Source organism: Artemia franciscana, chromosome 17 (assembly GCF_032884065.1).
Source record: "Artemia franciscana chromosome 17, ASM3288406v1, whole genome shotgun sequence".
Taxonomy (NCBI): domain Eukaryota; kingdom Metazoa; phylum Arthropoda; class Branchiopoda; order Anostraca; family Artemiidae; genus Artemia; species Artemia franciscana.
In genome coordinates, this window is record NC_088879.1 from 16,829,604 (window position 1) to 16,843,697 (window position 14,094).

Genomic DNA, 14,094 nt, shown 5'->3' on the forward strand with positions numbered 1-14,094 from the left:
AATTTAGATTTTGAGAATATACTTCTGATTATTTAGAATCTTCTTAATATAGAAGAACTCTTAAACCGTGCTGGACACTGGAGATGAAGCTACTGTCACAAACACAGGGGCGGATCCAGGGGGGGGCGATCGCCCCCCCCCTAGACGGGTTGTAATTTTTTTTACTGCACTTATGGAAGTCTGCATTAACGCACGTTCTAGCTACAGTAACTAGACTATAAAACCTTTTTACATTGCGTTCATTCCACAGCTTTTCCACTATCAAGCTAGCCTCGAGTATTTTTTGTCACCTCATAGCACAGCAACAATTCACCCGGTAAATTTTAGCTAGTTCTCGCCTCCCTGTTCGATGTAAACATTGGAAGTGGGTGGGGTTGCGCAACGCAACCGGATCTGAAGTGTCAAAACAAACATTTCGTTCCAGTGTATAATGAAATTTGAATGTGTATGTGTCACGAGGATTTTCGTCGTTTAAACGATATTGATGTCGGAAAAACGCGGACAAAAGACGCTTGACAGCTTTGTCATTTTAAAGTCTCGCAGAATGGATAGTGTAACTGTAACTGCAAGTAGCTCTTCAATTATTTCTGTTGGAAGTGGCGAACACGGGCAAATTCCTAAAACTTTGCAATCTTCTGTTAACCCCGTTAGCGTTCAGAGTGATCATCCAGCAACACCCCCGCCCCCTACCCTGTTTCCGGAAAACGATATTGGGATCCATATGGGTACAATACATGCCATTGACGACCGAATAAAGTACGAGCTTCTGGAGAGGCCATGGAAACTCCCGATTGGATGCCAAATGCCATATTCTGTTCATTTAAAGCGGGGGAAAGACGAAAAAAGGTACTTGAACGATTCTCATTGCAGAGTTTCCACTGGCTTGTATATTCTGCTGCCCATAAAGGCCTTTTTTGCAAATACTGCCCTCTTTTTGGAACTGGGGCTAGGGGGGGGGGGGGGTTCAAACAGACAGGTTCCCCCTACAAAAGCTGGTCACAAAGCCTGTCACAAAATTTGCTAAGTTACTGGGAAAAGATGGAGACCTGACAGTGCATGATACTTCCCAGTACCACCATGACGCAGTAGAGGCTGGAAAGTCGTTTCTAAGAGTCTACCATTCTCCGCACGAATCTGTAAATAATCGCATCAACGAAAGGCGAATGAAGCAAGTAACAGAAAACTGAGAGAGGCTGAAGCCGATTCTGGAATCAATCATATTTCTAGGAAGGCAGAATATTCCACTGAGGGGCCATCGGGATGATGGCAGCTTAAACTTGGATGACATGCCACTTTCCAATGAAGGAAACTTCCGAGAACTACTATGTTATCGTGCTGAAAGTGGCGACAGTAAATTAAAGGAACAACTGAAAACATCAGGGAAAAAATGCTACTTACATCATCTAAACAACTCAAAACGAGTTGATTGACTGTTGTGCGAAAGAAGTTATAGGTGTCATTCTAGAAAGAGTAAAGTCAGTAAGGTATTACAGCATCATTTTTGATGAGACAACAGATGTGTCACATTCATCGCAACTTAGTTTAGCTCTCTGCTATGCCTTCGATAACCATAGACGCGAGGACTTCATAGGTTTTGTTGACGTTCATCATGCCACCTTTGAACCTTCCACTGCAGACAAAGAGCCGACTGTCAACGGAAAAGTGGTTGGCCAGCTAGTTCTGAGCCTTTTAGAAGAAATGGGTTTGAATTTACTCGACTGTGTTGGAATCGTGACGGATGGGTGTGCAATGATGGTATCAATTAACTGTGGTGCTGCAGTCGAAATTCAGAAAAAAGCTAAAAATGCGTCTCGTTGTCCCTGCTTTAACCACGCCCTGAACCTTTCTTTGTCAAGAAGTGCCACAGAGATGCCATCAGAAATGCCATAGGCATTATAAAAGAAGTTGCTGCATTTTTTTAATGCATCTGCGAAGAGAAATTACGTCTTGAATAAGGTTCTAAAAGCTCAGCTCACGGGAATCGGCGAGACGAGGTGGATCGAGCGACACGAGTCACTTATGCAGTTTGTGTCCGAACTTCCAAAAATTATCCAGGCTTTGGAACACATTAGTCACTGGAGTGAATCAGTGACCGCTTCGAAGGCAAAGACGCTTGTCACAGCGTTACATAGTGCGGAATTTGTGGTTTCCCTTCAGTGTCTACACAGTATTTGCGCTCTGACCTTACCTCTTAGTCGGCTATTCCAGAAGAAGACTTTGGACTTGGGCGCTGCCGATGGCCACGTTTCCGATCTTTTGGATGTTCTAGAAAAGCGATGGGAAACGTGCGACGAAGAGTTCGCATTAGAATTCGAGCAAGTAAAAGAATTGTCAGATAAAATCCAATTGGCTGTTGAAGTTCCGAGGATTACACAAAGACAGGTTTATCGAAATAATCCTCCTCATACTACGCCTGAAGAATATTATCGACGTGTTGTTTTTATACCTATGCTCGACTCAGTCATAAGTGACTTAAAGAGCCGATTCTGAAGAGACACGCTGAACTCTTTCCGGTTAACCGTACTCCTGCAATCAAATATTGTGAATTGTACAGATGATTTGCTGCAATCTTCCGTCAAAGAGATCTCTAGCATGTACGGTCAACTTCTTGGCTTAACCGTGCCGTCTGCCAGGGCAACACTTATTCTGATAGAGGTGCATGTGTGGAGAAGTAGATGGCTTCGAGTTAAGAGAGAAGGAGGTATTTTTCCCAGTTCAGTGGAAGAAACTGCCAAGGAATGTGACAGGCACCTATATCCTTATATCAGCTCACTTCTTGATATTTTTATATCTCTTCCGGCGAGTGCGGCATCTGCCGAGCGTAGCTTCTCAACTTTACGCAAACTGAAAACCTGGCTCAGAGTACAGATGGGGCAAACTAAACTCAGTGGTTTGGCCCTCCTTAATGTGCACCACGACATCGATATCAGCATTGACAGGCTTGCGAACAGTGGAGCCAGGAGGCTTGAATTTTGCTTGTAAACAGTTGTCAGTTGATCAAGTATAGTTTTTGTAATCATTATTGTAATATATGAAAACCACATTTTCGTTAAACAAGAGACAGCCAGGGAAACTTAAAACGTGAAAAATAAAGTCAGCCTTGAGGCCGAAAAAAGGACACTACCCCCACTCTTTTCGGTAAGAATCCCCCCCCCCTAGAACGAAAGGCTGGATCCGCCCCTGCACAAACATTAACGACATCTACAGCATGCTTTTGTGAAGTTACATTCTCTCGGCTGTCTCCCACAACACCTAAATCTGGTCCGTCACCTATCAGGAAACTGTTGTGCTGACTCTCCTGTATCAACGTTCTAATTCTTCGGTCAAAGACCTCCATTGGTTTTTGAGCAAGTCGCTCGCATAAGTTTGTACAAACTTCATAAAACTTTTCGAACCTTTTAGAGAAAAGCATTTATCAGTAGGAAAGGCTTACAATTATTCGGAGTATATATTCATATTTTTTAAACACATAATTAAGTCTGCTTGTTCAGCAGTATGTAAAATATCAAGTAAAATATATTTTATAAATACGTTAATATCAATTTTTGCTAAAAATTGAAGGGGTATCTTCAATGTGTCAACAGTTTGATAATGAAAAGCTAACGAGAGGTTAGTTTAAAATTAGAAAAATCTCATCATTTATCAATTGTACATCAAACCTTTACTTTACAGATAGCATCCTAAAAGATGCTTATTCATATGGAACCTCCCTTTCGTTTCATAAAATTATACAAACAAAATTTTTAGTACTAAAGGATCTTTTAAGATAACCTTATTTTAATAAGAGAAAACAAATAACAGTTTCATGGTAATATCTCTTAATAAGATGGCCTGACTGTGTTAATGACAATTTAATTGATAATGAAAAGCTAACGAGAGCTTAGTTTAAAATTGGAAAAATCTCATCATTTATCAATTTTTAATCAACCTTTACCTTACAGATAGCTCCCATAAAGATGCTTATTCATACGGAACCTCCCTTCCGTTTTACAAAATTATACAAACATAACAATTTTAGCACTAAAGGATCTTTTGAGACAACCTTATTTTAATAAGAGAAAACAAATAACAGTTTTATGGTAATATCTCTTAATGAGATGGCCTCGCTTGCATATTAGCTTTATAATTTATCTAATATCGACATCAGTGACGAGGTAGCCAGAAGAAGCTCCTTTATAAAGCTAAATAAACTTGACATTCCGATTTCATTTCAGCAAATGCAGAAAATCCTGCTTCGCATATATTTAACTAAATATATTTACTAAAGGGGTATGACTGAGAAATTTAGTCCTGAATTTAAGAATTTCTAAGGGAGTATGGATGAGAGATTTGGTCCTGTATTTAAGAATTTCTAAGGGAGTATGAATGAGAGATTTGGTCCTGAATTTTATATAGGGGGGGGGCTGGTCTATATGTTACACATATATAAGGTGTTGCGAATGACATCAATGCTTTTAAAGCATTATTTGACATTTTTTTTTTCACTCTTAATATCAAGTCGGATTTAAATTAGACACATTCTGAAATTTTTGTATTAAAGAAGTATCGCAAGATAATTCAATCAAGTTTTCTTTATCATTACTTTTAAATTCAAATTCATCATCTTCTTCATCGATAAATGGATTCGATATCCAAGCATATTTCTTAAAATCAAGATTATCAAAATAACTCGAAAAAATCAATTAGCAAACTATACAAGTGTTCCAATAGATTTTTTTGCTTCTATCTTATCTTGGGCACATACATTTAAACGTGGAAACATATCAAATTCATTTTTTTTCAAATTGGCTTTCCAATGCTTAATTTTTTTACGAACGCTTTATCTTTCTGAATCAATAGATGACATTTGTGGTCCTTGCATCAATGTATCCAAAACACTTGATTTCCCAAAAAATCTACCAAATAGGTAATTTTAATAATAAAATTTATCCCAAAGCATATTTGCGGTCCTCATTATGGATTTTCATCAAGAAAAATTACAATTTGGTTTATAGCTACCCCCTTGATACCCCGTTAAACATGCACCATGTCCCGAGGACATCAGGTGTTTCCCTTTCAATTATTCATTGAAGGCTAGTGTCGTGTCCTGATTTTGACTGCACTGTTTGTACAAATTCCAACGCAGTTATTCTACAATATGCCATTGTAATTAAAAAAAAATGTCGATTATATTGAAAATTTTACTGGATGTGGTTATGCCAGTAACGGGCTTGTAAAACAAGTCTTCATTTATATAATTCTCTTTGACATATCAAACACATACAATTAAATTTGCATTTTTAAAACTATTAATTGCTTCAACTACTTCTAAGCTAAATTTTAAAGTACGTATCTAAGAAACTAATGGATCAAACAGATCATCAGGTATATCATCGATTTTCTTGTCAACTGTGCTATTAGCCAGCAGTATTTACCATAGTTACTGTGCATGTGAATCGTCAAATATAGACCCTAATTAATGAACCTGCAGCTAAACTAATACGTTTAAAAAAAAAAGAAAAAACACCTTCCTCATGACCACGTGTATGAAAAACAATCCAACAACTAAAGAAAACGAAGGATATTTCAACAGCAAAACTCACAGCCCTGAGCTTGGTCACAGTTTGCACTTTATGCTGATATATATATATATATATATATATATATATATATATATATATATATATATATATATATATATATATATATATATATATATATATATATATACATTTCTTATTTCAATAATATTCGGTGTTTTCAGATATCAATTCGTGTCTTGAACAGCTAGGGAGGGTGTAAAGAAGGAGGCTTCGAATAGAATGGGATGGAGGAGGAACGGTCGTAGCTGTGTTGCGACTTGGTTCTAAAATGAGTTAGTAGTAGTAGTAGCTGACGAGAAGGACTAGTCTATTTTTAACTGTGAAAGGAAAACTCAAAGGCGGAAAACTTCCAGGTGGAAAGGGCAATAGATTTCTACGAAGTGCTTTGACCCTCTATTTCACCTTTAACGAAATAAATATTGTTAATACCATAATAGAAAATAAATCTTGAATTTTACCGTTTCTTGAAAAAAGGTGTTCCACAAGCTTATTGGTTCCACAAGATATTGTCAAGAAAAGAAGTCTTTAAAAGCCTCAATAATTACCCAAAAAATCAGTCAAGAACCGCAAGTTGATGAATTTTTAAACATTTTCTTTTTGCTACAAATTCAAAATAGATGATTAAATATTTAGGTATCACTGCAGCATTCAGAACACCTGCAACCTCTTGGATGGTGTTGAGTGCCTCAACACACTTTTTGGATGGCAAAGAGAGTGGTTCAGCCTTGCTGCAGCAGTAGTCAATTTTTAAAAGCAACAAAAAATAGAAAACACGAATTATTTGGCTGAAACAAAAGATGTATTTATTTAATGGAAAAACAATGACTAAAAATCAATCTATTTTGAAAAGCAATTACATCAAATTAGCTCTTTTCCCCAAAGCATTGCTGCACAAAAGCTTAATTTTGACTTAGGGAATCGGATTTGAGGAGTTGGTAGGTCCACCTAGATTTGGGGTAACCCTGGGTATGCTATAAAAATGAAAAGAAATTTACACTACTAAAACGAACAGAAATTTATGCTGACTCGTCCCCATTCATTACGCCTCACTTTGAATTTTTGTCTTAATATTTTAACATTGACTATTCAAACAACAAGGGCCGTTCAATTAGAACAGGAAGTATTTCATAAACACTATAAAATTGTATCGCAAAGTTGAGGAGCTAACAGTTCCCTCACAGCCGGATTAATAACGGTTGGTTTTAAGTAATGGCGCTCTTTACTTTCCTTTGAAAACACTTATTCTCAATATTCTTTAATCGCAAGAATCAAGGCCCAACAGCAGCAACTCTACTAAATATTTGAGACAGAATGTAGCGTACCCATAAATCTGTGTTTTTGAAGTAGCTTCCGTAGTACTTGACAACGTAGGGACTGTCACACTGCTGCATAATAGAGATCTCTTTTATTATTTCCTGCAGATCTGTGTCAACTGGAACTTGTTTAATGGCCAAAATCTGACCAGATTCTTTGTGGAGTGCTTTATAAACAGATCCATACGACCTATAAAAAAAACAACAACAAAAGGTATATTTAAAGATGGAACAAGCGGTAGATATTACATCCCCTCCCCTTAACACCTGTTCCGTTACTTTCAGATCAGAATATAAATTTTATGTGGAGGGATCCAGACAAATCCAGAGAGAAGTTAGATGGCTCTGAGATTGGTATTAGAAACGCCAAATGACAGAAAAATCAAGATTCCCCGTCATGGAACAAATATCCATAGCCTCTCTTAATCTGACCTATGTGCATTTGAAACTATGAAACAAAAAAGATGGCACAATGATAAGAACTTCAATGAAGAAAAAAAGTGTTGTAAGAAAGCATATGTGTAAATCTAAAGAATCAGTGATAATAAAAGGCAGGAACGAGTCCAAACGATGTTTTTGCATTAGGGCGGCACTAATCAACTTTGTTACGGATGTTTGCACTGATTGTTGCAAGGGGAGAGAATAGTGGACGATGTCTTCCGGACAAAAAGGATGGACGATCCAAACTTGTACATTATTTTGCCTCACTCTGACCGTCTAGAGAGGGTCCAATTTTCTTTCCCTCTTCTTGTGAGCCAATGGTCTTTATTCTAAGCGGGTTTTTATAAATAAAAAAAAAGAACAAACAGATTTGCCAAAAACTAAAAACAGAAGCTCCGATTCCCTGCCATCACTTTTATTTTTATGAGGTAGAGCAAAGGAAGTTCCTAAAATCTTCCAGAACCTGACTGCTGGAAAAACAAAAGTTGTGCATGGACAACTATATCTAAGTATTTATTTATTTTGTACTTCCCAGCCTATTTGAGGAAAGTAGGGGCAATGCGAAAAAATCTTTCAACATCTTTAAATTTTCCTTTTTTTTCAAACCCCTTTATCCTCCAGAATACGGAACCCGGTATCTGAGAAAACAAATTACAGTCAGCATATGAACTCGAAGCTCAGAAAGCACACCATCTACCCACGAAAGTAGTCAACTGCTCTGGTGGTGATTCACTATATATTAGGTCAACACTCACAGTTACTAGAAACATATCTTCAGTCCAATCGGAAATAATAGTAATATGTATTCGTTAACAACAGACGTTCAGCATGGACCTTAAAGTGTGATACAGTTTGCCTTTTTTTTTTATATAAACAATCCCCTTTCCTGTCTACATTTGGTTATCCCCTCGATCAACTGCAAGACTGCAAACAAAAGAAAATTGAAAAAAAAATGACTTTTATGATGGGAGAATCTGACACAAAAAGTATACAAAAGGAGCCTAACTTAATAAGGCATTTTCTACTTATGAAAAAAAGTAAGTTTAATACGTCAGAAGACATTGAACATTAGCTTCTAGCTTAGCTTCAAAGAAGGTGCTTTGACAAAACTCTAAATAAGTTTACTTGTTTCGTTCACTTCAATCTTCACCATAATCACCAATCGAAATTTCATTTTGTTCTTTTTTCTTCCTTTACTTGTAAACTTAAAAAAGACCAATTTCAAGTAACATTGCAAAAAGTGATCACTAGTAAGATTTTTGAAGATCAATAATTATTCTTTGGTTTCTTTGATGGTGTATGCATGAGTTGGGATTTTCTCTTGCCAACGTTCTTTTGCAAAGAAACTATTTCTTTTACCTTTGCTCGCTAAACTTCAAGTTGTTTGAGGCAGTTGTTTGAAGTCTTTATTCGTAATGGCTTTGTAGAGCCTCCCATTAGCCTCCTTACAAAGCTTTTCCAAAACTTTATGTTCACAGTACTTCTTCTTATCAAGAAAATTCTTTTTGGGCTCTTTTAGTTTAATTTTTCCACCAGCTAACATCTTCTCTTTTTTCTCCTTCTCAAGCCTCTTTTTTTCTTATAATTGTTCCTAATGCTTGTCTTTTGCTTTCTCCACCTTTTCCGCCTCTAATTATATTCTGTAGCTTACACAGGTGCCATGGGCTATTTGAATTTGTTCGTTTGTTATCAAAAGCAATTCAGATTAGTTTTTGAACTTTTTATTCATTTCACACAATCATCTCTAGCATTGACTGTCTTAATCCCCATAGAAACTTTATCTTCAATAAACTTTCTTAGGAACTCCGAAAACGCTTTGAAAAAAAAACGCTGAAAGTAAAGCATCAGCGAGAATAAACAAAAGGAAAGAAAGAAAGAAATGTAGTCAATCCTGATAATGAAGGTCAAAGAAAAGGTAGAAAAGCAGTCTTGCATCTCTTTTTGAAACCTGAAATACAAAGCTCTGGTCACAAAGCTTTCGTTTCTTCTTGCCAGGTTCCTACCTTTTAGTTGGTGACTCCATTCAAACAACCAGTGGACAGCTGCAAATTGAAGTTAGGTTAAAATCCAACAGTCTTAAGATGTGCAACGTTTCAATGCTTAAGTACTTAAGATAGGACTAAAGTAGGACTATCCCATCAAACACTCCACGCCCCCCCCCCCCACCTCTAACTTTTCAGTACAAAGATAGGTGTGTTACACCTTGTTTTAGAGAGATAAGTCTGTTACACTTTGTTTAAAATGAAAACGAAAACGTTCGAAAATATGCAAACTGTATGATCTGAGACAAAAAGTATGCTCCCGGTCGGCCAGACAGCCCCTTCCTCTCACCAGCTTTTTAGCAGAGAAATGAACAAGTTAGAATTACTTGACACTAAATTACACACTGATTTCCAATTTGTATTGACGAGGGCAGGAATGAGGTCCTTGGAACCTCGAGCACCTCTCTCCCCAACCCTTGAACAACCAACTTTTTAGTAAAACGGTTGGCACGTTGCATTTTTTTTTTCGAAAAAGGATCACGCAAAGGTTTCAACCAATTATTTCGGAGGACCTAAGTGGGAGAGTTGGGTTTTCAACACACCTAAATCCTTCAGCATTTTAAGTAGAAAGCTAGGGATGTTCAATCCTGATTGAATCGACAAGGTTTAATGGTTTTCAATCCAAATGATTTCATGCACAAATACACACTTGGCCGTCAAAGACACCTACCCCTTCACCGTAAGAATTTTGTGTCTGTAAAATCGTTGGTAAAAATTAGACCATTGGATTACCCAAGACCAACTACCACTGGCAACTCTCAGAAGAGATGAAATACCTTAAAAATGCCTGTACACCCTTGAGGTAGAGAGAGGCTTTGTTTTACTAATCGGCTTAAATTTATGGCACAAGGACCTGGGTCAACGAGACACAAAATGATCAGTTTCAGAGTCGTATTTTTCTTCTCCAGCCTCCGGCCTGTGTGAAACTTACAGGGAAAACAATTTTGAACCAAGGGAGAGAGCCGATACATTTTCAAAGCTATCCATTACTTCTAAATGTCACATAGCTTCCACACTAAAGTGTCTGCATTCACTTTAATTATGGTAAGAAAGTACTTACAGGCAAGGAGTCATCAATCAGGAAATTATAGACTGTTACTTTGCAGCCCAGGCATTAGTAGGCTTTAAATTTAAGTTTTTCAGGAACTTCTCTTCTATCACAAAGAGTAACTGGTAGGCAAGAATCGTAAAGTTTGTTCCTGTTCGTGGGTTGCGAACAGAGTGGTTCCATACTTGTGCTTATTGGTCTACTTTTTGGTTCATTTCTGATACAAATGAGGGTATGATACTGTGTCTTCATGCAAATGGTTACGCAACAATCAGAAATGCAGCGAAATAGCAGTTTGGCATTTATTAGTAAGAGTTAGTGATAGACGCATAATCAACTGTTTCTACAATAAAATAAATATGAAATAATTAATAGGTGTTATATTTTGAGGCACAAAGTAACGAAGTCTCATCTTGAACATACCGTAATTTAAGCAGGAACAACATGAAATATGTTGGGTTTTATGGTTGGGGGCAAAATAATGAAGCGTTTGCCGGTTTGTTTTGTGCTTTTTGAAGGGACATGTCATAATTTTTTTGTTTTTTTTTAACAAAAGAGTTCTTCTTGAAACACATCATTTTAAAGCCTTAAAGAAGTTCACAGCTAAAGCATTCGAACGATGGCGAAAAAACAAAATCAATGTTTTGCTCCCACAATACTTTTGTCGGCGAAAATGGCCAAAGGTTGCTGCAGGGCTTTACGTTATTCTGGCAATGTAAATCTAGCAGTGCTGTGGAGTCGGAGTTTTGGTAAATTTTTGCTGAATGGAATCGGAGTCTTAACTGGAGTTGGCATACTAAAAATGTCGATTATATGAGTTGGAGCCAGAGTTGAGAAATGAAATATATGGAAAATCTGAGTTTGATGAGATATATGGAAAGTTTGATTTAGGACGATTTCTTAGGTTCGCAATGGAGCACAGAAGTAGATTTTGCAAATTGTATTTTTTGTGCTACGTGATGGTTAAGTTGTGTTTATTTAATGACTGTAACTCAAAAGAGAATTTCCTTTTTAATCACAGTAACTCAAAAGAGAATTTCTTTTTTGTTTTGTATTGCCATCGCCCTAGGGCTTTTAGTGCAATAAAACTTACTTACTTTTAAAATCCTGTTAAATGAAGCTTTCAAACAGGGCTGTGGAGTAAGAGGCTTAGTGAATTTTTGCTGAATGGAATCAGATTTGGTATACTGGAAATGTCTAGAGTCACAGATAGAGTCGGTTATAACTTACAACCTATAACTCCACATAACTTGTAACTCAGCAGCCCTGAAATCTAGCAGACTCTTGTTTCTTCCAAGCTATAGTTTAAGAGAAAATGTTGCTTTCCAATATTTAACTTGGCCAAAGATAAGATTAATCTTAAACATATAAAGTATATTCATATTGACGATTTATGCATAGTATTTCAATCAACTATAAGTCGAAAAATTCATAATTTTTCAAAGAGAAAATCCAAATTTCGTGTTTAACAAAAATAATCTCATTTCTTTAGAAAATTCAGGATGTGCGGAAAATCGCAATCATGCTTTATTAGAAGTTAACGACTACTTACCCTTCTCCAAGCTTGCAAATTATATCAAATACTTCTTCTGGAGCTTTAGTCAAACTTTCCTCAGATAATTTTGTCAATTGTTCCCTGTAAAATTAGAAATACAAATACTCATTGTTCAGCTTCAAATTGTTCAGTTCTACAGAGGGCAAATCAGCCCACAAAAGTATTCAATAATTCCCCTTATAAATTGTTCAGTTCTACAGAGGGCAAATCAGCCCACAAATGTTTTCAATAATTCCCCTTATAAATTGTTCAGTTCTACAGAGGGCAAGTCAGCCCACAAAAGTTTTCAATAATTCTCCTTATAAATATTCCCCTATAAATTGTTCAGTTCTACAGAGGGCAAATCAGCCCACAAAAGTTTTCAACAATTCCCCTTATAAATACATCTAAAATTAACACACAGCAAAACTATGTGAACTCAACTATTCAGACATTTAGTAGTGTAATCTAATAAAATAGTTCTTAAGCAGAAAAACACAAAAACTTCACATATCTTTCTACAATCATATTGACCCAACCATAAAAACAAAAAAATGTTTTGCCCCTTCGCCAATCTTAGGTTTATTTATACCTGAAAGCCATGATTTACTAGTAACTTTCATTTGGTTGTTCAAATCATGAATTTTTTAGGGCAGTATCACATTTTTGAAAAGTCTTCCCACGTTTGATCCATGAAAATAAGTACAAAAATGTAATGGGAGGGGGGAAAGCTAAATTTATTTAGGAGCTTAAGACACATTAGCACTATGGATGATATCTTTAACACGAATATCCCACTTTAAATTAGGAGAAATTATGGCGCCATGTGATTTAAAGGAGAACACAGAAATCTCAGGAGGGATAGGAATAAGAGAACAGGGAGAGAATTTTAGGAAACATATCAGCATTATTCTGGACTTAGAGGGGTTTACTGTTATGTCTAAGCCCGAGGCATCATCTCGAATTTTAGTGAGGATACTCAAAAGGTTGCTTATTAAATTTCTGAATCAAGTTTGAACAACCTGAAGGTCATTAACAGATTTCCGTTGGTCAGGAAATTCCTTAATATGGCTGTTAATCATAACTGAAAAGAGGAGGGGACCTAGGATAGTTGGGGAATTCCTTTGTGGACAGAGACAGGATTAGAACAATGATTCTGGTATTTGACTACTGCAATCTATTAGATAAGAAGAGGGCAACCATTTCACCTGACAAGTTTCTCAACTAATATACTTTATGAAGGTCAACAGAAATTAGATTTAGCCAGGAATTCGGCTTTTCGAGGATTTTCCTTGTGTGATCGATAAGAGAAACAAGGCAGTGGAAGGTAGAAGTGAATATGAAGCTCCTGAATTGCCTCAGGTCAGTAAGAGGTACAATTTTTCCCTTAAGTCAATCTGCAAGGAATCCTTCATCTAGTTTTGAGAATATAGAAGTGAGAGAAATAGGAGGAACCTCTTCAAAACCACGCATTCTGCTTTTTCTTTTTCAAAGGGGTTATGAAACCCTGTTTCCATATTATTAGAGTTCGCCCAGTCATGCTAATCTCATTGAAAAGGACAGACAAGGGTTTTGAAAGTAAGTCACTGAAAGAACTAATAGGATGAAATGGGATATCCAAAGGACAAACACTTGTTTTTTTAGTTTCCCAATTCTTCTCTATCTAAGATGGGGAAACAGAGGGGAAAAAGGGAAAGGTCACCTGTTGGTAATTGATAAGACAACAAGAGAGAGGGTGTTATTGCACTGTCACCATAAGCTCACATACTGATGAAATTTTGAAGCAATTGAACATTCAGGAATGGCCAAAAAGTGACTCACAAATTTACATGAAAAACAGTTAAAAAGCGCCAAAAAACTGGTGAGTTAAGGAAAATAAGTTGAAGCATTATAAAAGCTGAATTAAATTATTACACAGTTGATTAAAATTTCGATGACGTTTTTCAACCATCAAATATGTATGTTAAAATACTGACCACCTTTTCTTCTCAACACACTGTTGACATCTGTAAACAAGAATCTTGCAGAGCAATAATGACATGCATGTCATTATTTTTTTTGTCACTTAATGAGCAACATTACAAGTTAATATCCTGAGCAAATAAAACCCAAATTTAAAAGAAAGTAGGTGAGA

The 14,094-nt window shown here is 36.5% G+C and overlaps 2 protein-coding genes across 4 annotated transcripts in view; one reads left to right on the top strand and one right to left on the bottom strand.

The window, feature by feature from the left end:
• Positions 1-14,094, top strand: part of LOC136037928 (ribonuclease 3-like) — a 104,786-nt gene that overhangs the window by 88,390 nt on the left and 2,302 nt on the right. The window lies entirely within an intron of this gene.
• The window catches only part of LOC136037925 (serine/threonine-protein kinase 3-like), a 50,234-nt gene that overhangs the window by 28,871 nt on the left and 7,269 nt on the right, over positions 1-14,094 (bottom strand). For all 3 annotated transcript variants that reach the window (XM_065720785.1, XM_065720787.1, XM_065720786.1), the window contains exons 3-4: positions 11,979-12,062; positions 6,905-7,085 (exon numbers count right to left, since the gene is read on the bottom strand). In XM_065720785.1, the coding sequence (XP_065576857.1) occupies positions 6,905-7,085; positions 11,979-12,062 (265 nt within the window). The remainder of the gene's footprint in view (positions 1-6,904; positions 7,086-11,978; positions 12,063-14,094) is intronic.